Source organism: Zonotrichia albicollis, chromosome Z (assembly GCF_047830755.1).
Source record: "Zonotrichia albicollis isolate bZonAlb1 chromosome Z, bZonAlb1.hap1, whole genome shotgun sequence".
Lineage (NCBI taxonomy): Eukaryota > Metazoa > Chordata > Aves > Passeriformes > Passerellidae > Zonotrichia > Zonotrichia albicollis.
The window spans coordinates 51,731,692-51,756,934 of record NC_133860.1 but is presented as its reverse complement, the minus strand read 5'-3'; the positions used below and the strand labels follow the sequence as shown (position 1 = coordinate 51,756,934).

Sequence of the window (25,243 nt, the reverse complement as noted above, 5' to 3'; positions counted from 1 at the left end):
CGCAAAAAACGCGCCTTCCCCGAAAGCCGGTGAGTCACGTATTAATGGCGCTTCTTTTTACAGGTGCCACTGCTCCCAGCCCCGGAGCGCCTGCCTGCTGTCCCCCTGGCCGCTCCTGGGGAACGCTTTCTCCCTGGCGAGCGGCGCTTCACGGAGCCGGTGACAGGACCGGGCCTGGCCCAGGCAGAAGCCAATTGCCCGGAGTAGGGCGCGCGGCAGCGCCGGGGCCTGGCCACGCACCGGGGCCACGCCCCCGCCCGCTCCTCCTGGCCCCGCCCCTCGGCGTAAAAGCCTCGTTCGGCATTGGCCAGCTCCGGTCACGTGGGACGCGGGTGGGACTGCTCTCGCGAGAGTTTCTGGGTGTATGTAAGAAGTGCGGGCGGACGTGCGGCCTCTTCGCGCGGCTCGAGACGTGAGCAGGATGAAGGTGAGGCCGCACTGGGCCGGGGCCGCGCTCGGGCAGAGGAGCTTGGGCTCCCCCGCCGTAAATACTGGCGGCGCTGCCCGCAGAGCCGCTCTCGGTGGCCGATGAGTGGTGGCCGCGGGGCTGGAGTGCGGCTGCGGGGCGGATGGGAGTGGATTGCTTGCGGCCCCATTTCCTCGGCCGGGGCTCTGCTGCCGCGGGGTTGCGGAGCGCCGGGCTTCCGGAGCAGCCGCTTGGCTCGGAAGGGGTTTTGCGGGTGAGAGGCCTGTGCAGGCGGCTGCAGGGCCCGGTAGGGAGGTGCTGTGCCCGCGGCAGTGGCGGCTGGCGCCGTGCAGCGCTGCGCTCTGCGGCGGCCCCCGCGACGTACGAGTGGCCCCCCTGCAAGTGCCGCTGGTCCCTTGCAGTGACTTGCGCTTGTGTCTTAATGCGGCGTGTGCTGTGAGGGATTTGTAGGAAGAAGGGAGCGCAGGTTTCTGCTGCTCGCATTCTCTGATCCACCTTTAGCTGAAATAAAATCACTTGCGACTGAAGGAGTTGTATATAGCCCAGTGCGGCCGAACCTGAACCTCTTTGCCTTGGCTCTCCCAAGTGTGGTGGTGACAGGTTTTTCTGGTGAGCATTTGTGTAAGCAGCTGGGGAATCTCAGCTTTAGAATGCCAAGCTCTAACCATTAGGTGAATTGTAATTTTTGTTAAAATCTTTCTGAGAAGTTTCAACCAGATTTTTTTTTTGTTTTTTTTTTTCCTTTGTTAGCTCAACATCTCTTTTCCGGCTACTGGCTGCCAAAAGCTCATTGAAGTAGATGATGAGCGTAAGCTCAGGACATTTTACGAAAAACGAATGGCCACGGAGGTGCTGGCTGATTCCCTTGGTGAGGAGTGGAAGGTAAGTAGTGCAGGAGAATGTGTAAGAGTTGTATTTGAGGAGCTTGAAATACAAAATTCCTCTAGTATGCACTTGTCAGCACCTTGTGGTTAGTTTCTTCTGTCTCACAGCTCCCCTTCACAGTGGCTTATTGCTCTTCATTGGACTGCTGTCTCTTGGTATCCAGGACAGCTTAAATCTGCAGTATAAAACTGCTGGTTGTTAAGAATTGACTTTGTTTAAACTGCTGCTAACGTGTGAGAAAAAAACGTTTGGCCTGGTGGATGGGCTTGGTCCATATTGGTGCTAATATGGACTGTGCAGCTGAACTTCAAGGATGTGATCTTTTCTGCTGCCATCTTCACAAAGAAAGTGGTCAAACTTTTTTCCTGTATATCACTGCTCTAGACACTGCTGTGTTTTGAGTTTGTGATGATAACTGGCTTTATTTAAGCTTACAGTTGCAGAAAAGCTAGACAATAATGGTAAGAGGTTTTGTGCTACTTTCTTTCTAACAAAACTTCAAAGTGATATAAATCACACTAACTGTAAGTTCTGGTATGCAGAGGTATTATTTTACATTTTTAGAGTGAAATTGCTGAGCTGTTCCAGAGGTGTTGGTTGAAGTTGCATGCACTACCGGTAGCAGTGACTCCAGCTGAATCATGGATATGCTGCTCCGTTGTTCCGTGCAGTCTCCTGTGGTATCTACTGCTTGAGGGAATAAGGATGTGAGTAACTCAGAAGTGTTCCTGTTGCAGGGATACGTTGTCCGGATAAGCGGTGGCAATGACAAGCAAGGCTTCCCCATGAAGCAGGGTGTCCTGACCCACGGGCGTGTCCGCCTTCTGCTCAGCAAGGGCCACTCCTGCTACCGCCCCCGGAGAACCGGCGAGAGGAAGCGCAAGTCTGTCCGTGGCTGCATCGTTGATGCGAACCTGAGTGTCCTGAACTTGGTCATAGTGAAAAAGGGTAAGAGTCTGAGTGGAACAGCCAGTACAGAGGTAGATATAGACCCCTGGAAGGAGCCTGCTTGATAGTGGTTGGTAAGCTGTGTGGAGTGGAAATGGCAGTCCCAGTTTCAGAGCACAGATGCGTCTTAGCGGTCCTGAGAGCATTGCATTCTTGTAATGCTAAAACTGGTTACTGAAGCACTCCTTGTTCCTGCAGAAATCTCATCCTGTCAAAGGAGCTAAGAGTGGCTGGGGTGGTGCTATTGACAGCTGAACCCCAAAGATTACCTAGCATTACCTTGAATTCTTGCGTATTTTAAACGCATGGTTTTGCTTCTGAACCTGGTGCTCAGTAGTGTAGTAATTGGTGTGTTTAAACTTACATTCCCAAAGGTGAAAAGGACATTCCTGGGCTGACTGACACAACTGTGCCCCGTCGTCTTGGTCCCAAGAGGGCAAGCAGGATCCGCAAGCTGTTCAACCTCTCTAAGGAAGATGATGTTCGCCAGTATGTTGTGAGGAAGCCTCTGAACAAGGAAGGTAAGAGCTCCCACTGGTACAGCTCCTCGGGTTTCTGTGATTCCTGCCAAGCTGGCCAGCCCACTGCCCTGGACAAAGCACAGCCGGTAGTGCATCTGGGAAGTTGACACTCACTATGTTTAACCTTTGTCAGCCATAACTTATGGGAAAAAAAGTTTCTTGGTTGCCTCATTTCCTTCACCCTTCTGCTATGTTTTGTCATGGTTCTCTAAAGTTTGATAGACTCTTTCCCTACTGTTTCTGATTATAACTCAAAAGTAGTTGCTAATGAAAGAAAGTTTAGTACAAGGTGGAATGTTATTAAAACTTCTATAGTGGGGGGGAAAGGCAGTGTAGTGCTAAGATTTTTTTTCTCCCTCTGCTCATTCCAGACTGAAATGAGGTCTTATTGGCAGGGCCCTGCTTTCCTTACTGCCTCTGTATTGCAGTGTAAGATATTAATTTTGGGGTTTTTGCTTTTGATCGGGGGGGAAAAAGTGGATTTTTAGAAGAATATGATTAGACTTCTGTACTGTGAAAGTTTGTGGGGGAAAGGAAAACATAGGAAATGGTTTTATCCATTAAAGAATATGATCCTGGTGGGCATCAGACTGTGGTGTATGACTGTTAGTCTGTCAGGATGGCTTAGTAAAACTGTATTTAAAGATATGTGTGGTAGTGTGTTTGCCCGTTGTGGGCAGTTAATCTGTTTTCTGGGGTAAACAGTGTCAAACCCCTAAGTAAAATTGTAGATGTCTTTTTAGTGCTGGAAACAAGGCTTGTTCTGAAAGCTATATAATGGAGTCCTTTATTATTAAAAAATCTAGGTCTAGGGGGGAGTTAAAGGACACAGGTCTGTTGAGAAGCTAGGAATTCTCACTTCATTTCTAATAACAAATCCACGAGCATTAAGACAGTATATTGTTAATGCTGTGTCTGGTGATAATTGATCATTTTTCTTGTAAAATTTGTGAAGGTGCTGAACTTCGTATAGTTGCTGTCATATGTAGTACTCTAAATCATGTTATTGTAATAGTAAATCAGAGTTACTCTGAAGTTGTCTGGATGAGGCCTGTGGCTCCTTTGGAAGGTTCTGTGCCACTTTGGCTGATCCCCAGTGGTTTTTAGGCAAGAAGCCCCGAACGAAGGCTCCCAAGATCCAGCGGCTGGTGACTCCTCGGGTGCTGCAGCACAAGCGCCGGCGTATCGCCCTGAAGAAGCAGCGCACTCAGAAGAACAAGGAGGAAGCTGCCGAGTACGCGAAGCTGTTGGCCAAGAGGATGAAGGTAGGTTTGCCATTCTAGCTCAGCTGTGTGGAATATAGCTCCAGAATCAAGGGATTTACTAAACGGGACTGTATGGCAAAGTAGCCCTATGCCTATGGCTGCTCTGCACTTGCTCATTTTGAATATAAGTGCCCAAATATGAGTATAAACATAGCTGGTCAGTTGAGGGTTTGGAATATTTCTTCTGTTTCTGTCATAGAGAATAGAAGTTAACCAAGCTCACTAATTTGAGAGCCTTTTTTGAAGAAAATGAACAGTTATGCCTCCGAGGATATTTTTTTCCATAGCTATTATAGTTAAAATTAATTCAAGTTTAACCTCAAGATGCCCAAGCATTTGAGTGGTAGTGTGGAGAAATGAGACTCAGTGCTTGATCTTGATGGAGGATAAGTTGGCAAGAAAGTATTTGTTAGTGTGTTTGCCCTTGCTCCTAAAACTGCAGTGACTGCTGAAGCAGTACTGAAAGCAGTACAGTTGAAATATTTGGCACAGTGCTTCCTGAATTTCATTACTTCCGGATAGAAACAGAGAGCTGCACCTTTGATGTGTTGGAAACTCTACATCAGTTTCTTAACTAAAATTTTGGGTGTCCACAGTGACATATTTTGGTGTGCAGTGTAACATAGTTTTGGGTGTTTGCATACAGTGCAAAGACACAGGTCTGTGCTGGTTTGGATACTTGGCAGAATTCTGAGCTGTAGAAGGGAAATTATTTAGCGCTATTGAGTTACAGAATTCATTCCTTCAAGCTGCATTTTCCCTGGTTTGTTCCTTGGTATATGTTTTGAAGTGCTTGATGTGTAACATCTCCGTACCTAATGCCTTTCAGGAAGCCAAGGAGAAACGCCAGGAGCAGATTGCCAAGAGGCGCCGTCTTTCTTCTCTGCGAGCTTCTACATCCAAGTCTGAATCAAGTCAGAAGTAAAGATGTTGTGCATAACCAATAAACTTCTTTGGTGGTAAACTTTCTGTATAAGACTTTGTTGTTACTGGCAATTTCTTGAACAGGACTTCAGACTACTGCATCATGCACAGCAAACGAACCACAAACCATGGTCTTGATGCAGTTCTCTTATGAAAAGATTGTGTCACTCACTTTGATACTGAGTATAACATTGGTAAAACTTTACACCTTCAGCTGATTCTTAGCAGAATTAAGTGCAGTTCAGATGCTCACTGGAACTGGTTCCCCAGGAACTGGCCATAAACCTCTGCCAGAGTTCTGGGCATGTCTGGATGATGCTTAGTCAAAAGCTTTAGTGGTGGGTAGTCCTTTAAAGAGCCCTGGTGTTCCTCTCTGATCTTTTTGAGTTACTGCAAACATGAGATGCTTGTGATTCTGTATGTATTGGAACATTGCTCTTGAAAATGGTACTGAGCATGAGAAGTCAACTTTTAAAGGTTTGACTTGAAAATTTGACTTGGGGATTAGAAACTGCAGTGGCCTTTTTATACTGGGTGAGGATAGTGGGAGTTTAACTCAAAAATTCATGTGTTGGATGCTAAAGTGGTCTGCAGCTAAATCAATTGTCTTTGTTCTTAAAATAGTAATTTGGATCCACTTTGTTTTTGTTGAAATGAGTGTTTCTGTTTCTAGTAAATCAGGCTTCATTGCATCCTAAGAAGTTGGGACGATTTTTATTTCTGTGTGTGTGGCAGGGCTCTTCTGAGTTAGGGCCTCACCAGGCTAGAAGCAGATTTTGATGCATCAGATGAAAAATCTGGACTAACAAATCAAAAGTTGCAGAAGACAAGATCTGCTGCTCATGCATGAGGGGCATGGAAGGATCAAACCTGCGGTCCTTGAAATTTAATGTAGGATACTGGGATACCCATCTCTGACAAGGGCAGAATTTGCCATAAAGCAAGCACGTAGGTACAGTGGAACCTTGGACCCAAGAGACTTTGCCAAAGCAGTTACCAAGATTTAAGCCATCTTTCACAGCTGAACTGAGACTGTTACTGAAGGACAACTAATCAGAAAAGGTTAAGAGGGATGGTAATTGTGGTTATGCATGAGTTAAATAATGGTGGCTAGGTCAATAAAATTTTAAAAGGGTACCATTTTACAATGTATTTTTTTTATGGAGACCATGTTCATTGCCCACAGTTTAATAGTGAAGATCCATAGGCCCTGTTAAATCTGAGCTTCACTAAATGAAAAGGTCACTTTTTACTCCACATCACTCAGCTACAAAAATTAATATGGAGAAAATGTGGGGAAGAGAGTAACACTCACTAAATTCACAATGCTAAGAATTTTACCGTCTGCAGAAGGGAAATAACACTGCCTAGCTTCGTACTCCTAGTATAATATATTTGCACACATTTAAGAGGTGCTCTGGACAGGGTGTACAAGCACTGAGGCGTGTCCTGGAGAAGAACAAGAATGTTTTGAACAGGCTACTGCTAAGTAGAGTAGTACAGGCTATTCTATATGACCTGTCCTGCTATATAGGCTGTGATTGCGTCTTCCTCTAAAGCACTGCAACTAATACCCAGTTGTATGATTGTGTGGAAAAGGTCAGTGGAGTCCTGGTTGTTTTTATCAAGCTTTGAGGATAAGTGGCCTTGTCACTAGTAGCAAAAAAATGGTTTCTGCACTCTTCTTCCTCACTTGTTCCCTGGAACTGCCTTAGTACATCATCTGTTGCTTCCTTCTGCAGTTTTAGGCTTTCAGGTCCAAATTAGGCATGACTTGTAGACTCAAAGAACAATCCTGTCTTGAAGGGACCTTGAAAGATCATCTGGTGTGGCCTGTTCAGGTCTGTGAAAGGTGGTTCTCCTTGCTCCCATGTCCTCCTCAACTGGCAACAGTTAGCGACGCAGCAAATGTGGCGAGGGTGCTTTTGCTCCTATCATCCAGATCATTTATGGAGATGTTACAACTTGGAGCCCGGTACTGATCCTTAGGGGCCCCCCTTGGGACAGGCTGCCAGCCTCAGTACAACAAGCTGATCACTGAGATGATTCCTGCTTATCTCACGGATCACCCCCATCCAGTGTATACTTGACATTTATATAGGAGGTGGCTATGGGAACCAGTGTCAAATGCTTTGCCAACGTCCAGCTGAACAATACTGCTCTCTCTTGACATGCTGTTTTTCTGTAGCACTTACCAATTGAGCCTGGCGTGATTTGCCTTTGATAAACTCACACTGAGTTTTCCCAGTCACCTGCTTTGACCATGGCTTTAGGTCATGGATGACTCAAATGGCCAATCCGAAAGAGGCTAATGAAGAAGGAGCACGTTTTCTCTGCCCTCATGCAGTAGGAACTGCAGTAAAACCACAAGGCGAGCAGCTGCAATAGTCCCTTAGCTGCTTAACAGCAGTTCAAAACCTGTGATACTAAACACAATGCCAAGTGCTATCTGGGAACTGCAGATTTTCTGCAAGTCTGAAGCTTGGCTGCAAACTCAGATAAACTTTAAGTTTCAGGGCAAGTAATGCACCCTGGTCAGAACCTGACCGGTTGCCATTTCACCTCTTTGCAACCAAAGGAACAGAATACACACACCATTGACATAAGAATGACTTTTAACCAGCAAGGTCTGAATTTAGACAGCGTGACACAGAAAATAAATGAGGAAAAAATGGCAAAGGAAAGCATCTTGAAGAAACCTAAACAAAATGTTGGACCATCCTTCTGAGCTACTCTCATAACTAGGTGAAGTGAGCCCCTGTTCTTCCCAGCAGTTTCTGTCTGCCACCCAACTCCATGGAACCACTGAGTCTCCTCCAGGCAACTCTGGAAAACAGTAATGTGCAAACACCTGCTGAAGCCGGACAGGGACTGGTCAAGTCTGAGCATTTCTTAGAGCTGTCTCAGGGTCAGGTTGATGCCCACCAGGAACACGAGGCCTTTTCTGCTCAGCTGCTCTGGCATATGCAATTATGCCTACACAGAGGCAAAACCTTTCAGATTACTTGTGGACTATCAGTTTTCCAGCCTGGCAAGTTGGCTCTTCCTTTTCTTTGCAGACAATAGAAGTTTGTCTTTACAGAGATGGAAGTAACTATTATTATTAGCAGGGAACTTGCACTCAAGGTTGTTCTGAACACATGAAGCATCAGAGCTTCCTGAAGCAAGCACCTTCTGCTATTTTACCATCACATTCCCTCAAATTTCCCACCAGACTCTGACAGAGGAAGTAGCAGTTGCTTTCTCTCTTTCTCTCTACAGCTTCAAACACTGTGTTCATGCTTCTTTGGGGATTCCTCAAATGGAAGCATTTTTTCCTGTACAGCATTCTTCCTCTTCTGTCTCCTCCCTCAACGGGCCACATGAAGGGTAGGAAATGCTAAGACATGGTAACATTCTTAGCAAAGAGCAATATTGAAAAGTCAGCAGCAACAAAAGCAGAGGAAAACAAGGAAAACCAGTGTGATGCTTGCAAGATACACAAATCCAAAAGACTAACTGTTCCTCAGCTCTCTGTCTAAAAATAGGACTAGAAATATGGGCTTATTATGAATCAGCTCCACAAGCTATCAATCTGTGCTATGCACATCACTCTCATCAGCCAAGAAAGGCTTTTAGGGTCTTGTATTATTGTTTCTGTCAGATTAATGAACTCACTGCCGTACATGAGGGGGTTTGAAAGTTGTGAAGGCGAAGGACTGAGGCACTGGCAATTTCTACTACTTAAATTTCATCTCAGCCTCACTCCTATCCCTGCCCCATAAAAAACCAAAACAAAACAAACTCAAAAGAAAGCCCCTGGAAACTACACGTAATCCACAACTATGTTATGAGTCAAGAGGTCCACCAATGTTTTGAACAAGCTAGGATGCATCAGGTGAAAGCATCACTCTGTGATCCCATTACGGAGCCACTGAGAAACCAGAACTCCTGGGAAGTGTTCTCCCAAGTAAAGGCACAAATACGCTGCAGAGAGCACCAGCTATCCTCAGGAAGCCAGAGGCCATGCTTTTCCTACAAACAAGAGTTCACAGATTGTCTGAGCCTGTTTTTCACCTGTTCTTACCTCTACTGCTGCCCAGTGCTTGCTGAAGGAGCCACAGAGCCATCCATACTCTCTAGAAGCCACATCTGCACAGGTGAGTCCCATTTTTTTTATTTTTTATTTCCCTCTCCCCTGCCTCTGCTCTTTCCCATCATTCAGAAGCCACTGATGTACTGTGAAATAATTACCCAAAAAGACAGTCAAAAGTCTTTTGCCGAATGATAGGCTGAATTTACACTTAAAGATTAAATTCTGTCAGTCATTTGAACTCCAGAGGTGAAAAAAGCTGAACAATGGCACATTTTTTACACAGGATGCATATATACTTTATTTTGGGAACAACATTAAAAATTGTTTCTTAGTCTAGAATATCTATACAAAATTTAGGATATAGAGTGCCCTTTTAAACTCATTTTTTGTCAAATGTACAAAAATATTACAGAGAAACAATTGTTAATCAAAGCACAGTAAATGGATGCCATTTTTCAACAGTTCAAAACAGTCTCTAAACCAGTGCAAATTTTATTGCATTAAGCTTCCCAGCTCACTTAAGAGATTCATAATTTATTCACGCTACATCATTTCATCCTTGTTACAATATAGTTTATTTTAAGCTCCTAATAGGAGTTTAATGTGCTTCTAAACAACAGCAAACTATCCCTTTTATTTGCACCATTGGTTGATGCAGACTGAAAGAACAAATAAAAACGCCATCCGATCCTCTCATGTATGCATCACAATATACAGCACAGGAGACTACAGAACTGGAATCCAATTCAACCTTTCAGTTTCAACTCTTACAAGTTAAAAGGGTGTTTGTTTTTAAAACGATACATAGTGAAAAGTGGATATACAGAATGCATTTTAAGATTTTTATTAGTTGAAAGAAAAAAAGAACCCTTTTGTTGAAAATATACAATTATGTGAATAAGATTACCTGCTTACTGTAAATAAAATAGTAGTTATCTGCATTGAAATAATTGCTGAATTAAGAAGAAAAAACTACTGAGTGGATTCTTCAGTTCCTTACGTTTAACAATTTGTTTAAAAAATATAATTTCTATTATCTAATTTAATATACATTTTGAAAATATCCCCTATGTTGCAGTTATTCAAGGAAAGCAGTAAACTCAATGGAAGGTATATTCTTTTAGCTGCAGCAATACAAAAAGCCATTAATTCACAGTTAAAATAGAATATTACTCATTCACAAGTGCAATGTAGCTTGAGCTTAACCAATGTGAAATTCCACCAGGAACAAGACTAAGTTACTTGCAAAATTGATTTAGCTGGAAACCCATATAGTAAATAAAGTATTTCCATTACAATTCTATTGTCTAAACTTGTATTGTCTAAATTTAAGTTACATAAAATTTGAAGACAGGATATGATTATAAGTAACATACAGATGCTTCTAGTAACATCTAAAAGCTGTTACCAATTACTGCCCCAACACTGAAGCCACATCAGTCTCCTAGGCCTAAAAGGTTTTCAAAGTTGTCAGGTTTTGGTGATGTGCCAGAATGTAATTGATAAAGAAAATCTTTTTAACTTAAGAATCCTGATTTTAAACTTTTAAGACCTCATTTGTTGTTTTAATTCCACAAAAACCCAGCTCTTCGCCTGTGAGCTCACAAGCTGTATATGTAACTGATTTAAAGCTGGGTGAAAGGTGCAAGATAGTATCTTAGCACAACTGGCTGCAGTTCAACATCCTTATGGAAACAATTCAAGGAAACTTCTCTGATAATTGTTCTTCCAGTACAAACTTTCTAAGTTCTTGGGCATACCTGAAATTCATTGTTTGCATCCACTTCTGTTATCAGGTTGCTCTACACCCTCATTTTGTCCACACATTGCATGTTTTGAAGTTAGTGTTGACTGATCTGCAAATGTTTTCCTCAGGCTGTATGTGGCAATTACAAAATATACAGACAGAAGACTCATCTGAACACTGGCTGTTGAGGTACCAGAAAAAGTATGTGGTGGCAAGCGTTTCACAAGTGAGCAAAATGCTACTTTTTCTGTTTATATTGACAGAAAAACAGAACCAAAATCTAGTTTATTCTCATTTGTGCTCCACAATACTTTGCTCAGATCAGTTAATGTATAACGGATTCAGATAAATTTCAATACCTAGGAGTTGGGTGTCAAACAAGTTAGAAACATTTGTACGTTACTAAGTCATCCCCATGTAGTCCAAGAAGTTCATCCTGTCAACTAAATTGCAGAAGTGTGCCTTTAGTGCCTAATTTTCAGAAGAACAAAAGTTTGCAATGCACTCACAAAAATCTTTTGAAATTTTTCCCTGGTTATTTTAGGCCAGATTTTGTGAAACTTACTTTCCCCCCCATACAATAAAAGCTTCCTAGATGAAAACAAATTGTTTTCAGGTATCTCCCTTTTCATCTGAGCTATGGATTATATTAAAAAACCAACTGATTAATTAGCTACTCTAGAACCTAAGCATTAAGAACTCCCTATAGAAAGGAGAAAGTTTTCCTTTTTTTTATTCTATATTAAAGAATCAATTCCAATATGCAGATTCAAGATTTCAAATAGTTACATGCAGGACTTCTACCACTCTGAAATCCAGGTGCCTACACCAGGAATAGCAGTTAATTTGTAGTGTACAAAAATGCCAATGTGCAAGAGCAAATCAAAGCAAGTCCAATTCTGCAGCTGATTTTTTCTCCTCTGGCTTTACTTTTGTTGGGTTTTTTTGTTCGTTTAGTGTATCTAGCTGGGAAAGGTTGGACAATTAACATTAGACATTGTGACACAATCTGCTTTGCTGTTTTTACAACACTACCCCCTTATTAGTCTATATTTTCAGCAACAGATGATAAAGTTGTTTGGAAATGAATATTATGTGTTCCAGAGACTAGTTCATAACAATATTATTTACTATGTTTTAAAACTGTTTGGATGTCATGTATCTAAAACAGCACTCACTACACAGATTTTCCTTGTCATTTAATGAGTTGTAAGAATTTAAAAATTACTAAAGTGACTAAAACTTGATTACTTGCAAGTTGCATCACATAATCACATGGTTTGTCTATTTAATATTCAAAAATAATGGTCTTTGTGTAGCTGTCTGTTGAAAAATAATGCATAGAGTTACACAGAAAAATTTGCTGGCTTTGATTTGTAGAAATATTAAATTGTTTGGATCAATGTTTTAGATAGACTTGTATTTTAGAAGGATGGAACCATGTCAATTATGTAACTGGAGAAGAGAGGAAAAGATGAAGAATCAAGGGCTGTTCTTTAATTGTGATGTAGGCCAGACATCAGCAAGCAACTGTGCATAAACCCAAAGAATAAAAAAAAAAAAAATTATTGCGTGCTTTCTTGCTTTTAGTTGTTGAGAAAGCACAACAGTTTTATCAGGAGAGAATCTGTCCAGGTAATATCCCCATATTAACTTAGGATCAGCACTTGTAGACAAAATACCAGGCATCAGTCTGTGATGTAAATATATTTTGTCATGTACAGTGCAACTCCCTTGTTTTCACCTCATGAAAAAAAGTTGGTTTTATTGTTTCATATAAAAAATTGTTCCAGACAGATTTTCATCCCTCATCATTTTGAAGAATGAAAAGTTTTAAAAGTAGTATCAAGTAAATACATTCATACCCAGATGCAATTAGTATTTTAAGCTATGCTCCTTTTACATGCTACAAATATAATTTTTTCTCTATGAATTTTTCCATTGTAAAAACCATACCACTAACTTTCAGCAAAAACCTGGAATAAATCTTATCATATTCTTCAAGTAACAGAAACACTTACACTGTTTACCAGTATCCAGGCTTCCCTTGCCAAGACTACTACTACTGTAGTCAATTAAATATGTGAGGTGAGGAAGTGTCTTATCTACTAGAAGAAATAAAAAAGATGGATACATCTTTTCAGATCATACACATAAGCACTTAATTTCTGCTAATATACACCTTGAAGACCACATTTATAAATACATCTTAATTGAAATATTGAATCTGGACTATCAGTGCAAAATAATTAACCCACAGGCTAGTATAAAACCAAGGGAGAGGGTGATAAAGAATTCAAGGAGGACACCTCTTAAACACACATGCAAATAGTATAAAGCATAATTTTTTTTTCAGGCAGTATCTGTTGACAACTCTTGTGTGTATTCTAATACCATTTGAGCTTCCTACATAATTCTTAGAATGCCATCCATTTCTGAGCTGCTTTGTGTAGAACCTAATCCTCCTTTGGAGAAAGCAGCCAGTACATTTACAGAACCTTATAGTTTATCAGACAGAGAATACAGGAAAGCTGAGTGTAAGTCTCTGTTTTCTGACAGCTGTAGATACACACTTTGAAAAAGTCAGCAAAGGTAATTCAGAATACTGACTGGGACAAGAGTCAGGAGAAGGGTAGCAATTTAATGTACTGTCTGATGAAATTTAACGTACTATCTGATGAAAGCAACTTCATTGCAGCTTCCAATCCAAGTTTTCAAATATTTACATTCATACAACCATACCACACATTAATAAAAGGACTCTTCTCTAGGTAAAGGTCATTTTAAAGAAGCATTGAGGAATCTGAGCCCTGGAAAAGTACTTCATTAAAATACACCAATATTGGTGGCCCTTAAGAAAGTCACCAACTATAGACTGCTGTTTCATCATCAGCCTTTTGAACAACTTGATAATATGGAGGAAAACTTTGAGGAAATTAAAGAATATATATAGGAGAAAAGTAGATCAACCACTGAAATAAACCCATAATTTTAAAACATTTGACAAATTTTACAATGTGCCCATGAGATGAATGAGAAGAATACATGTTGCAGTTCAATGAAACTGATTTGACAAATTGCTCAATTAATACCTTTTGAGAGTCAAAAGTGTATATGAGAGAGACTCAAAAGTGTCTATGTCACCATGCTCTTCGGTTTGTTCAGCTCTGCTTTTGTCTCTCTGAAGTACGGTGTGCGTCTTCCCTGTTTTTATATTAAAGGTGCTCCAAACCACTTCCTGCAACACTCAACCCTGCTGCTTGGTGGAGCATCTATTCTCTGCATCTTTTCAAGAATTTCCTCTGGAAGTTTTTTAAGTGCAAGTCTGTATTCACTATCAAAGACCTCTGAAATAGAAAAAGCATAATTGAGATTATTTAAGAAACACTGTACAATGCACACTACTATTCCTATAAAATGCTTTTGGTGATTTTTATATAGTAACAAAATTATATAGTAACAAAATTATATAGTAACAAAATTATCTTCAACTAGATGCTGATTTTCTTTTTTTTTTTTTTTTTCAAAATGCACCTTCTCAGAGGACCTGAAAAACATCCCCATAAGATGGTGTGGCACCACAACACACCACAGTGGATGCCCATTGCTTCTTTCCTGAAGTTCCATTTGCCTGTTCCCAGTGTAGTTCCCCTATCACATTCCATAAGGGAGTCACTTTGATTGTGTAGTACCAAATAGAAGACAGGATAGAAGAGATGAGTAGAGGGTGGGAAATCAGGTGTTTAGATAGCAGGTGTTAGGCCTGATATCAGGTGTTAGGCCTGATATGTGGGTCAGAGAAAGATGGACAAGACTGGAAACAAACTTTCAGATATGAAGAATTACAATTTCAAGCTCTTCAAATACTCTTTGTTTAAAATAACTCATTACTGGTTTCAAACAAAGTCAAAATTAATGGTTCCATCTGAATTATATTTACATAAGAGCAACACCTAAAGACTGACAGTGCAGTAATTTTCACTAAAATACAACTGAATCTTAGAAACAGATTTTATACACTAGCTTTCACGTAAAATATCCACAGGGACTATGCATTTCACAGTATTTTTTACTTACCAATGTCAATGTTTTCTCTTCCAAGAGACACCAGAGACAGGAAAAGAATTTCTCTGTAAAAACTCCTAGGGGAATATTTTGAAGGCTGAGTTAATGAAAGCATCAACTATCCTGTTTCCAAAGTCAATATTGAAGACTTCCATTATGTAGCTTCTACAACTGTTCTGTTAACCTTGCTTGTGGAAAAAGTGACCAATCTACATGACTACTAGCTTAAGATTTTTTAATGCTTGAATACTTTTACTTGATGCAGAAAGCCACATTACTCTCAAATCCTAGTAGTTACATTTTCTACAAAAAGTCCTTTGCCATAGAAATGCCTAATAAACAAGAAATATTAAATTAACCAATTTTTTATTATTAAGTAATTTTTGCCTGACCATGAAGCAATGTGTGGGAATGGATTTCTTTCAGATCATCCATACTTTTGTTTTTGTTTCAGAATGTCATAGTCAATCTCAGACACAGGTATCATTAAATAATCAGATATTATTTTTTCCCCTTGTCGAAGTTATAAAGATGCTTCCCTGAGCAGAGCATTTTCTGTTTCTTTTTAGTAACTACAAAACACAGAAACAAAGATGACTTAGTATGACAAACTTCAAACACATCTTGTATCGACTGTAATTTACTTCAGAGTCTCTTCTTTTGTACAAAGCCTTCCTTGAACTGCAGTGCAGGTTATAAAATACAAGAATTATTTACACATCTCCCTCTCTTTGAGACTCACATTGCATCCACTTTTCATAGCCAGTACTCCAGATTGCTAGAATTTCAGAAGATATAACTAGGGAGAATGTTCCACACACTGCAACGGGACACTTGTATTTATCAATTTGCTAGATCCGGAGCAACATCAAAATCTGTGTAATTCATATCTGCATTTTTCTCACTCATTGCAAAATGTCCATTTTTATTAAAGTATCACATTCATCCATTTGATCTGGATGAACTATGCATCTGCATATAGAGTGCATCTGTTCATAAAACACAGGTATAAAAAAAATACACATAGTTTTTGGTGGGCACAAATGAAATGGAATCTTCCCCAGAGGTCTTTATAAAATTATCACTATGAAATGTACACAGTCTGATCTTATTTAATTTTTAGTGGGGAGAAACTAAGAAGAGATTATACCCTCACCTTTGTCGTTTCACATCTGGCTTAACTTTCTGTAGGAGGAGGTTGATTGGCTTCATAACATCATTGTGTTGAATACTTAGTTTGATGCTCTCTAACAATGTGTTTGTTGCCCGCTGATCTTCTGCCAGTGTGGAGGGTTTCTTTTCAGAAGAATCTGGGAAGTGGAAATGTACAGACTATTACAGTAGTAAAGATTGTTTTTTTCCCTTTAATAAGCAGAAGTATTTCCAAAGGTGAGATACACATGGGGAACCTCTATTCAATCTAGAGAAATTTGTTATAATGGAAGGACCTTGTCTGCCTATAGTCTTCACTCTGAAGTAACTTTATCCAGAAGTTACAGGATGCATCAAGCATCCATGTGCAAGAGGTCCAACATGACAGAGAAATACATGAGACTGAAGAGTACCCAGCATCAGATGTTGCCTGTGATGGTTGATTAGCTCAGTTTTATTTCTGTACTTAAAAATCAGGTTCACTGCAAGAAGATTATTGTTACACAAGGAAAAGAAACAGAAGTGTCACTTTTCTTAGCAAAGAAACTTTTCTTATCAAAGCCCTTCTTGAAAGCCACCTACAATTAACTGATAACTTTGGGATATATATTGAAATAGAAAATGCACAGTCGAATCAAACAGGAAAGAAAATGACCAAGACATTTACCATCATGATTTGTCACTTCAAACGCCACACTCAGAATAACACTGAACTATTATTTTCTAGAAGACAGTGACTCATGAAGGAATAGTAAGTCCATGTACGGGCAAAGAAGTAAATTTACAGAATCGGCAGTGAGTACATGGTGTGTAAATGAATTGCAGACCAAGTCTAGTAATTTTCACCACATCGACATGATGTTTGCATCAAATTGACACATATGATAGTTTACAAATGTAATTTTTTGTTTTCAGAATATTTTCTGACACTGCTGTATGGCCTGTTTATGTTTCTTCCACATCTCAAACAGGCCCTTTGCTCCTTTGTTTACATATATATATATATATACATACATATACATACATATATATATAAGCAATATAATACATATTTTTATATGTAAACAATATATACATATTTGTAAACAATATATATACATATTTATGCATCTTCATTCATGGGTAGATGATTTGGGGATGCTTTTCATCTACTGTGGTTACACCAATATGCTTTGTAGAATCTGAGGGAAATAACAAATGTTGTTCTGTGCTCTTCACTGTAATTTTCTGATCAGTCTCTTTATTTTAAGGAGGTGTTTATTTTTCAATAAACACCTTTTAATTCCTTAGAACCAAAATTAGCACATGACATAGTTTTTAGCATAGTTTTTAAAAGTTAAAAGATAGAATTAGAAGGTTTTCTGATTATCAGAAGAAAGGAAGTCCTTAAGTTCTTATAAACAGTCTGCCTGGTTTTATGCTAGATGAGGCTTTCTTCAATCTTACTTTTTGACAGTCATGAGGGGTGCCAAATGTACCTTTAAAGGGACTGGTAATGTTTCATTCATTTACAGCAGCAAAAGATACTTTTTTGTAACACAGCCTTCTTGTACATGCCTGCATAGCTATTACCGGTTAATGCAGTGAAACTGAAGTGGAACTTAAGGCATTCAAATCAAGTGAGAGTTATTTAGCACCACGTCTACAACAATCAGCAATTCCTCTCCTCTTGTAAGTGTATGACCAGTGATGAGCAGATCAAACTTATTTTCACAACTAATTTGATACCCAGACTATGTGAAGTACCTAAGAGATTGCATATGCTTTAGATACTAAAAAAGATACTGCAGATTGATGGGTTGTGTATGCTTCAGCCACTATAAACCAGTCATTTTTTCCATAGTCTCTTCTTCCTCTGTTTTCTGTAGCATTTGTTTTACTTACTGAGATTTCTCCAAGATATATACAGGGGCTCCCCCGGCTCTTGGTGGAGGTTGATATTGTCCCACAGAAGATGGATGCATACAAGCTTGCTATCTTGAGCAAGAGATGTCAAAGGAAGCTAAAAACACGTGAGGAAAGGGAATACATTTTAAAAACACCAGTACAGTGTTATGTTATTTAAAACTCCTGCCCTTTTACTATTTTTGTGAACAAAGAAGGTTAACTTTATTTAACTTGAATCTAACAAACAGGAGCAGATGTTGTCCTCTACAGTAAACTGCACTCAACCAGAGTAGTCATAAGTACTTCAGTATTTAATTATCTTTTATAGTTTATCCTAATGTATGAAGAGCATTTAGTTTTCTACAGGCATCTGAAGAAAATATTTTTGAGTATGTATCTGGAAATATCTTTTGTGCATCAGACACAGTACTTGATCTGTACTACTAATCATACCAAATTGCAATATTTTCTGACCTGATGAACATTTTGGTATGCATGTCTACGTATTGGCCTTTCCAAAAAGCAGAAAGAATCTTCATATGAATACAAATATGAACTATTTATTTCCATTAAAAATATATGGTGCTCAAAACAACACATATATTTTATAAAATTAAGTGCCTCTGGAATTACTAATACAATAAGAATTATGAGGCAAGAAAAGCTTCTCACTTAGTGTGTCTATTTACATAATAATTACATGATATTATGTCCCATCTTGCTGTTTTCCCTGTTAATGCATTGCAGTTTTCCAGGATGCTTTAGATTTCCTTAGTATTGTCTTCAACTTCTTTTCTTGGAAAATTTTTCTCAGTTCTAGGTGGGTGTTTTTTTGAAAATCGAGGGAAAGAATTTAAAGTTGAAGTGTGTACAAGTATATAAGAAAATACTAATTTTTTGGCATGCACCAGATGCAAATACATATTTAATTTCAATTTGTACCTACTCATAAAAATGATATAGGTTTCAATCTACTCCTTTAAATTAGAAAGGCAAAATACTCAAAAGATATATCTATTCTACATTCTTTTGTTCTAGTCATGTAGTAATGAAACTCGGAGTTTGAATAGCAGAACCTATTCTTGGAAGAGAAAAAAAAATACTGTCCAGTAACTTTAAAAGATTATAAACCCAAGTATGTAACTCACTCTGTGTGTACTGCAATATATTACAGTTTTTGAGGTCTTTGCAGACACATCTTGTTTCCTATTCTTCAATGAATCTCACGCTCTGGCTTTTCGGTAGAGACCATCTTGACTAGAACTTAAAGACTGTTTCACACATCTCCCTTCAAGAATCCTTGTGGGAAACAAACTTATCTACTTGTATGATAAAAACCCAAGAACTCATATTCAGCTGTTCAGGAATTATTTAGGCAGTTGTTTGGAACCCAGCTCCCAGCATTGCTCACGGTAATACCTGCTGATCTAACGCGAGGATGCCATTTACCTGCACTCCCTCATTGCAGTGCTCAGATGTCAGAATGAGTCCAGGTAAGTTGCTGGGCAGATCCAAGCGTTGGAAATACCAGACTAGGTTCCAGAAGATTATGGGGTGTTGATTGATGAATTTGGATGTATGAATTACTTGCTCTCCCTCATTCTCCAGGAGTGATTCAAGCTCCTTACGCAGTACCAAAGGGCTCAAGTAGGGTACAGATACAGGGGCAGGGTTCTGTTGTTTTATTAAAGGATCCTAAAAACAGAACATGCACAAAAAAAAAAGGGGGTTTTTTGGGTTTCATTTGTTTTGGGGTGGATTTTTGTTTGGTTGTTTATTGGGGGGGGGGGGTTGTTTGTTTTTGCTTTTGATTTTGTTTTTTACGAAACCAAAGAAGATTTTTCTTCCAGAAATACTTTTCAGGATTACTTGCCCTGAAAACTTCCATTGCAGAGTTTCTTTTGACATTTGGAAGAAGCTCTGGAGCTACTGAATGCACAATAATTCTAACAGCATCACCTGTTTTTACCATTGGAGAGTTCTTAATTTTAAAGAACAATCACCTATGCTTTTCCTATTATGTGAGCAAGAAAAAAAATGCTAATTTTTTAGAACTTGTTCCCAATTGTGCAGTTTTAAGCTATCTAAGCTGGTAGCCAGTACCAAGCCTGCAGCAGTGGAAAGTGAAGAGAAATGTCAGTAATCACATGAGCTGTGGAACTGAATTGTGACTTCACATGCTAAGGCAGCCTCTGGAAAATAACAAGTATCAAGAGCGAGGAGAAACACTTTTTAAGGCAGGAGTCTCAATACCACCTCTCACTTTCTCCCATCCACTCCATAGGTAAGCCTAACAGAATATACAGTAGGAGTATAAATGCACAGAAACGGAACTAACTTTTCATCTTGCCATGTGTTGCACTATTGTATTTAGTCAGCTGTTGGCATTGCTTTACTACTGAACTTCCAGTTTCAGAAAGACAAAGACTAGCTTCATTCTGTTAGAGAGAACATTTCAAATCAAGTAGAACTCTTTTTCTGACAAAGTATTGGAAAGCAATTTTAGATTAACTGAATTGAGACTTTTTTCAGTTGTTAGAAGGTGAAAATATGCTTGGTCATTCCCATTCTGCAAATGGATGGGAATGCTACTAGTAGAATATTATTAAATTCATTGTTTTCAATATTCTTCTCTCAACTGCATATGCAGCTTCTAGACTTACCACAGCTTCCTGCAAACTGTTGGGAAGACTAACTGTTGAAATGCCATGGGACGGTCTCTGGGAGAGATCAATGTTTTGCAGAGGACCTCCCACACTGTGGCTCCGAGTCAAGGACACGCCCCTTTTTGGAGGATTACTGGCATGTGTGGTCATGGCGGTGGGATCTGTAGTCTGTTCTTCTGCCAAATCACTGTGTGAATTTTAGAAGAAAATATGCTAATAGTTCAGCATTTCTATGGCAACAGGAAGGAAGCAGAGGAAGGCTGCCAAGATCCCAAACCAATTTTCTCTATTAATATGAAAATGTATTTTCCCAGTTAGTTCCATTGTTTAGGGAACACAGAACAAAATGTGCCTCAGACAGACCAGTATAAACATCCCTCCTGAAAAGCAGCTAGGTATAAGTTGAGATATGCATTTGAAAGTACTGCAGTTCTGTACAGAAACCGTGGCTCTTGTATAACTTTACTTTGCTTTAAAAAAAAACCAAAAAAAGCAGTCCACGGTTTTGCCAATCTGTGAAGATTATCTCCTTTTGACTACACTCATCTTTACTTCCTCTTCCCTTTATGTCCTAAGTGTCATAAACAGAACAAACAGAACAGTATAGCAAAAAGTAATTTAAAAATTGCATGGCAAAGTAATAATAAAAAAATTGTGTCAAACTCATTGAGCAAGCTAATTTAAGTAAAGTCAGACTTTTCAGATTTAATGCAGGCAATCAAGACATTTGCAGATCTGGGAATATTCGTTCTGTTCTCCTTTTAATTATAATGGATAAAATTACAGCTTCAACTACAGTGCAGAGGAACAAAGTGAAACAGAGAGTGTCTGATTCCAGATAATCTGTAGAGAGCAAAGAGATTATTTAGCAGTGACTTTTGGTTCTAAATTTCACTTTAGTTAAAAATACATTGTCACAATATAAAGATGTTAACATAAGCAGTACCACCTTGAATGTTTAGTGTACTAAGACTAACTACTATTGCATTGATTAAAGTTTTAGTTATCCGACACAGGCATTAGCTCATTACTCTGAGGCACTAATACTCCAGAATTTCAAATTTGATGATTTAAAAAACACCCAAACAATTACAACAAAAGGTAACCATCCCAGCAAAAAGGAATTATTATAAAAAGGAATTCATCGTGGAATTATTTTAGTTCTTCCCTCATCCAACATGACACCTTCCCCTTAATGCATTTTTTCATCAAACTGTTTCAAAAATGATATTGTTTTTCAGAGTTTCAGTTTTACACAGGTTTTGTTTGACATAGAACACTCAGCACAAGTCTTGAGTGCTCCCAGAACTTTCTCTCAAGCAAAGTATTCCAGCAAATGGACTTATTTTTTCCCATAGTGCCTTATTGTTAAATCATACATACAAGGAAAGGAGGAGCAATGCTTGAATTTCTGTTTCTGTGAGTTTACAGGGTGATTGGGTTTTAACCACACTGAGTAGAGGTTTTACCTATTGATCAATAGCCCGTGGACATGAAGATTCATTTCTATAGTTGTATCTCTAGAAGCTACTCACTTGGTGGAATGAGTTTACTTCAAACTGATAAAAGTATGCTTTAAACATGCAGAAAATGAGAAAGGAAAGAGATTATCATCAAGTTACAACTGTACTTCACCACATTTGGTATAAAAGCCAACTTACCCCTATAAGTGTGGAAGTACTGATGCATTTCTGACAGAACTAACAACCTTGTTTTACCTACCCCTGCTCAGCTGCACAGCTGGTTTCTTCAGCTATGGTGTGGCTGGACTGCAGGTGATCTGAAAAACTGATCAAGTCAGCAACAGCTGGACTGGTCAACAGTTTCTGCTCCAGAGGGTCTGTGGTTAATGGAAGGGTGCCACTCTGTAAACTATCTCCTGAGGTACTTTGCTTCAGGAAAAAGCTGAAGTTACAACATGAATGGGAGGGAGAAAAATACAAAGGTAAAGATATAAGCGTAAAGTCATAAACTTATTATTTTCTACATTCACTTTTCAGAAGTAGCAAAAGAAGGATGCGCAGCATTAAAAAGGCTTGACAACACACCATAAATTTCATCCTGTTCCCAGCCCTGCAACTTATACAGGCAGAGTAAATTAACACATAGAGAGATTTGATTTGCAAAAGAAGACATCCTACACTGGACATAAACCATTACAATTGAACTTAGTTTGTCATGGCTTCAAATCAGCAATAGTGTATTAATAGGTGACACATCACTGAAAATGGTTGCTTACTGTAATGTGACATTACAGACTACATGATCATACACCATTCTAAGCACATGACAACACAAATGTGTCTTGCTTTGCTAAGTCTCTGAAGTACATACTCTACAGTTAATACAGATGTTCAATTTCTGCATTAGAGAACTAGTGGAACTTCTGTTTCATAGCAGACCAACCACTACAGTGAGAACTGGAACTTAATTTTAAGTTCCATTTTTCGTAGTGCAATTAAAAGAGGTTAAAAACAGCAAGCAGAGAAGCTTGAACTGCAGAAACAATAAGGTAGAGCATCGGGAACCAAGTGCTCCTAACAAATTTGGTCTGGGAAAAATTCTTTGCTGACAGATTTAAAAACCTCTTCCTATGCTTTTATAAATTCCATAGGCTTTGTTTTAACATCAAAACAAAATGAAAACTGACTTAAAGCTTCCATACAGTTATGCTTAAAAAGAAAATATGAAACAAAAAAGTGATAAAAAGGCAACCAGTTCTTTGGGTTTTGGCTGTTTAACAATGCAGATCAATAGTTTACACAACTTATAATTTATTCAGTGCAATCATGACCATTGAATAGGCAGTAACATTCTTGCTAACATCTAGATGAGGAAAGATATCAAAGATCCTCTTGTGAAAAAATACAACCATGCGCAGGTACAAAGACAGAAATTGAGTATTAGTAAAATGCACTGACCTTGCAGAGCCACGAAGGTCTTTAAATTCAACATTAAGCAAAGGTAGGAAGGTACTTTTGCAAAAAGGGCAGGTAGTGTTCAGGTTTGAGTCATCTGCTGTCCACCCAGCCATGATTTCTTCATCATAAACCAAAGCATCACAAGCTCTACATTGAGAGCAGCTTGACATCAGGACCTAGAACAGCAAAGAATTAATATTATCAGGGCTCTTTTACAATTTTTATAGGCTTAGCACCCATAGAAGTTTAACAGGTACCAGAAGGCCAGTGGGGAGAAATGAGTTCATCACTTCTTTCCCACCATACTCAGAATTATCTCATCCACATTAACTTTTACCTATGAAATAAAGATATAAGTAATTTATTTCTGACATGGAAAAAGCATTACCCCAAAAGGCCACTAATTTAGCATTTGGAATTGCTTGCTTCTATGAAGACTTCAGCATATACAAATTGTTTTGAATTGTATAAGTAAATGCAGGTCTACTTATCCAAAAGAGCAAAGAAATCCCACAAAACCAATCAAACATAGAAGAAACCTTTATAATAGTGTGGTGTGTCGACCCTGGCTGGATGCCAGGCGCTCACCAAAGCCACTCTGGCAATCTACCTATTCAAGTGAACAGGAGAAGAAAAATATGACAAAAAGCTTGTGAGTCACAATAGGGACAAGGAGATAATTCATCAATTACTGTCACAATAAGGGAAGCTAGGGGAAATGAATTTAATTTTCTACCAATTAGAAGTTCAAGTAGGTTAATGAGAAATTATCTCAAATTTTACAACATGTTCCTGCTACCCCTCCCTTCTTCCCAGGCTTCACTTTAATTTCTGACTTCTCCACCTTCTTCTTTGAAATGGCACATGGAAATGGGGAAAGGGGATTGTGGTCAATTCATCCCATGTTTTTCTGACACTCCTCACACTCTTCCCCTGCTCCAGCATGGGGTCCCTCCCACAGGACATAGTCCTAACACAAACTTCTCCAGGGTAAGCCCTTCCCATGGGCTTCAGCTCCTTACTAGTTGCTCCAGCATGGATCTCCTGCAGGGTCACAAGCCCTGCCCCAGCCCAGGCTTCTCTCCCCATGAGGCAGGGTGCTGCCAGGAACACTGGCTCCTGTCTATAGGGTTAGCTTCCTTTGGGCACCCGCCTGCTCCAGCACAGCGCAGATGGCTGCAGGGGCACAGCTGTCTCGCTGTGTCTGCACCACAGGCTGCAGGGAATCTCTGCCCCGGGCCTGGAGCACCTCGTATCCCTCCTTCTGCACTGGCCTGGGTATCTGCAGAGGGATTTCCTGTCTCGTGTTTTCACTCCTCTCCTGCAGCTGCTGTTGCACAGCATTCTTTTCCCCTTCTCAAACACACTATGCCAGCATTGCTGCCACTGTCACTGCCTTGGCCAGTGGGGAGTCCACTCTGGAGCTGGCTGGCATTGGCTCTGTCGGACACAGGGGAAAGTTCTGGCAGCTCTTCTGCTACCCAATCCTTGCCATGCAAACCCAGCACAAGTGGAAAAGCAGAATGTTGTGTCCTTCCCTAATAGAAGTCTCACCACTAAGCTAGACAGATAACTGGAGAAAAATGGTAAAATTAATCCTGGACTAACTGGAGAATGGACTATATACCTTACTCTATCCTTTCACTTCATTGTTTCAGTCAGAGGGCCCCCAAAAACCAGCCTCAAACACAGCTTCCAATAAACTTTACAGCTAATAGATATTCATTATAATGAATTTTTTTACTTTGCTATACCCTTTA

The 25,243-nt window shown here is 39.5% G+C and overlaps 2 protein-coding genes across 5 annotated transcripts in view; one reads left to right on the top strand and one right to left on the bottom strand.

Annotated features, from left to right (window-relative positions):
- Positions 1-268: 268 nt before the first annotated feature.
- On the top strand, positions 269-5,024 carry RPS6 (ribosomal protein S6). The gene is made up of 6 exons (XM_074533377.1): positions 269-427; positions 1,178-1,309; positions 2,050-2,260; positions 2,635-2,781; positions 3,889-4,046; positions 4,876-5,024. The coding sequence occupies exons 1-6, from the start codon at positions 422-424 to the stop codon at positions 4,969-4,971; spliced, it is 750 nt and encodes a 249-aa protein (XP_074389478.1). The 5' UTR covers positions 269-421; the 3' UTR covers positions 4,972-5,024.
- A 4,849-nt stretch (positions 5,025-9,873) lies between these two features.
- Positions 9,874-25,243, bottom strand: part of DENND4C (DENN domain containing 4C) — a 71,939-nt gene continuing 56,569 nt past the window's right edge. For all 4 annotated transcript variants that reach the window (XM_074533372.1, XM_005490927.4, XM_074533373.1 and 1 more), the window contains 8 exons: positions 23,484-23,659; positions 22,285-22,467; positions 20,560-20,749; positions 19,346-19,591; positions 17,894-18,011; positions 16,014-16,167; positions 14,870-14,934; positions 9,874-14,139 (listed from right to left, as the gene is read on the bottom strand). In XM_074533372.1, the coding sequence (XP_074389473.1) occupies positions 14,003-14,139; positions 14,870-14,934; positions 16,014-16,167; positions 17,894-18,011; positions 19,346-19,591; positions 20,560-20,749; positions 22,285-22,467; positions 23,484-23,659 (1,269 nt within the window). In that variant the 3' untranslated portion in view covers positions 9,874-14,002. The remainder of the gene's footprint in view (positions 14,140-14,869; positions 14,935-16,013; positions 16,168-17,893; positions 18,012-19,345; positions 19,592-20,559; positions 20,750-22,284; positions 22,468-23,483; positions 23,660-25,243) is intronic.

What these genes read in the sequence shown, in the direction of transcription:
- RPS6 (XM_074533377.1), top strand. An exon ending in GAAGCCTCTGAACAAGGAAG is followed by an intron (nt 2,782 to 3,888) that starts GTAAGAGCTCCC and finishes AGTGGTTTTTAG; the next exon opens with GCAAGAAGCCCCGAACGAAG. An exon ending in TGTTGGCCAAGAGGATGAAG is followed by an intron (nt 4,047 to 4,875) that starts GTAGGTTTGCCA and finishes AATGCCTTTCAG; the next exon opens with GAAGCCAAGGAGAAACGCCA.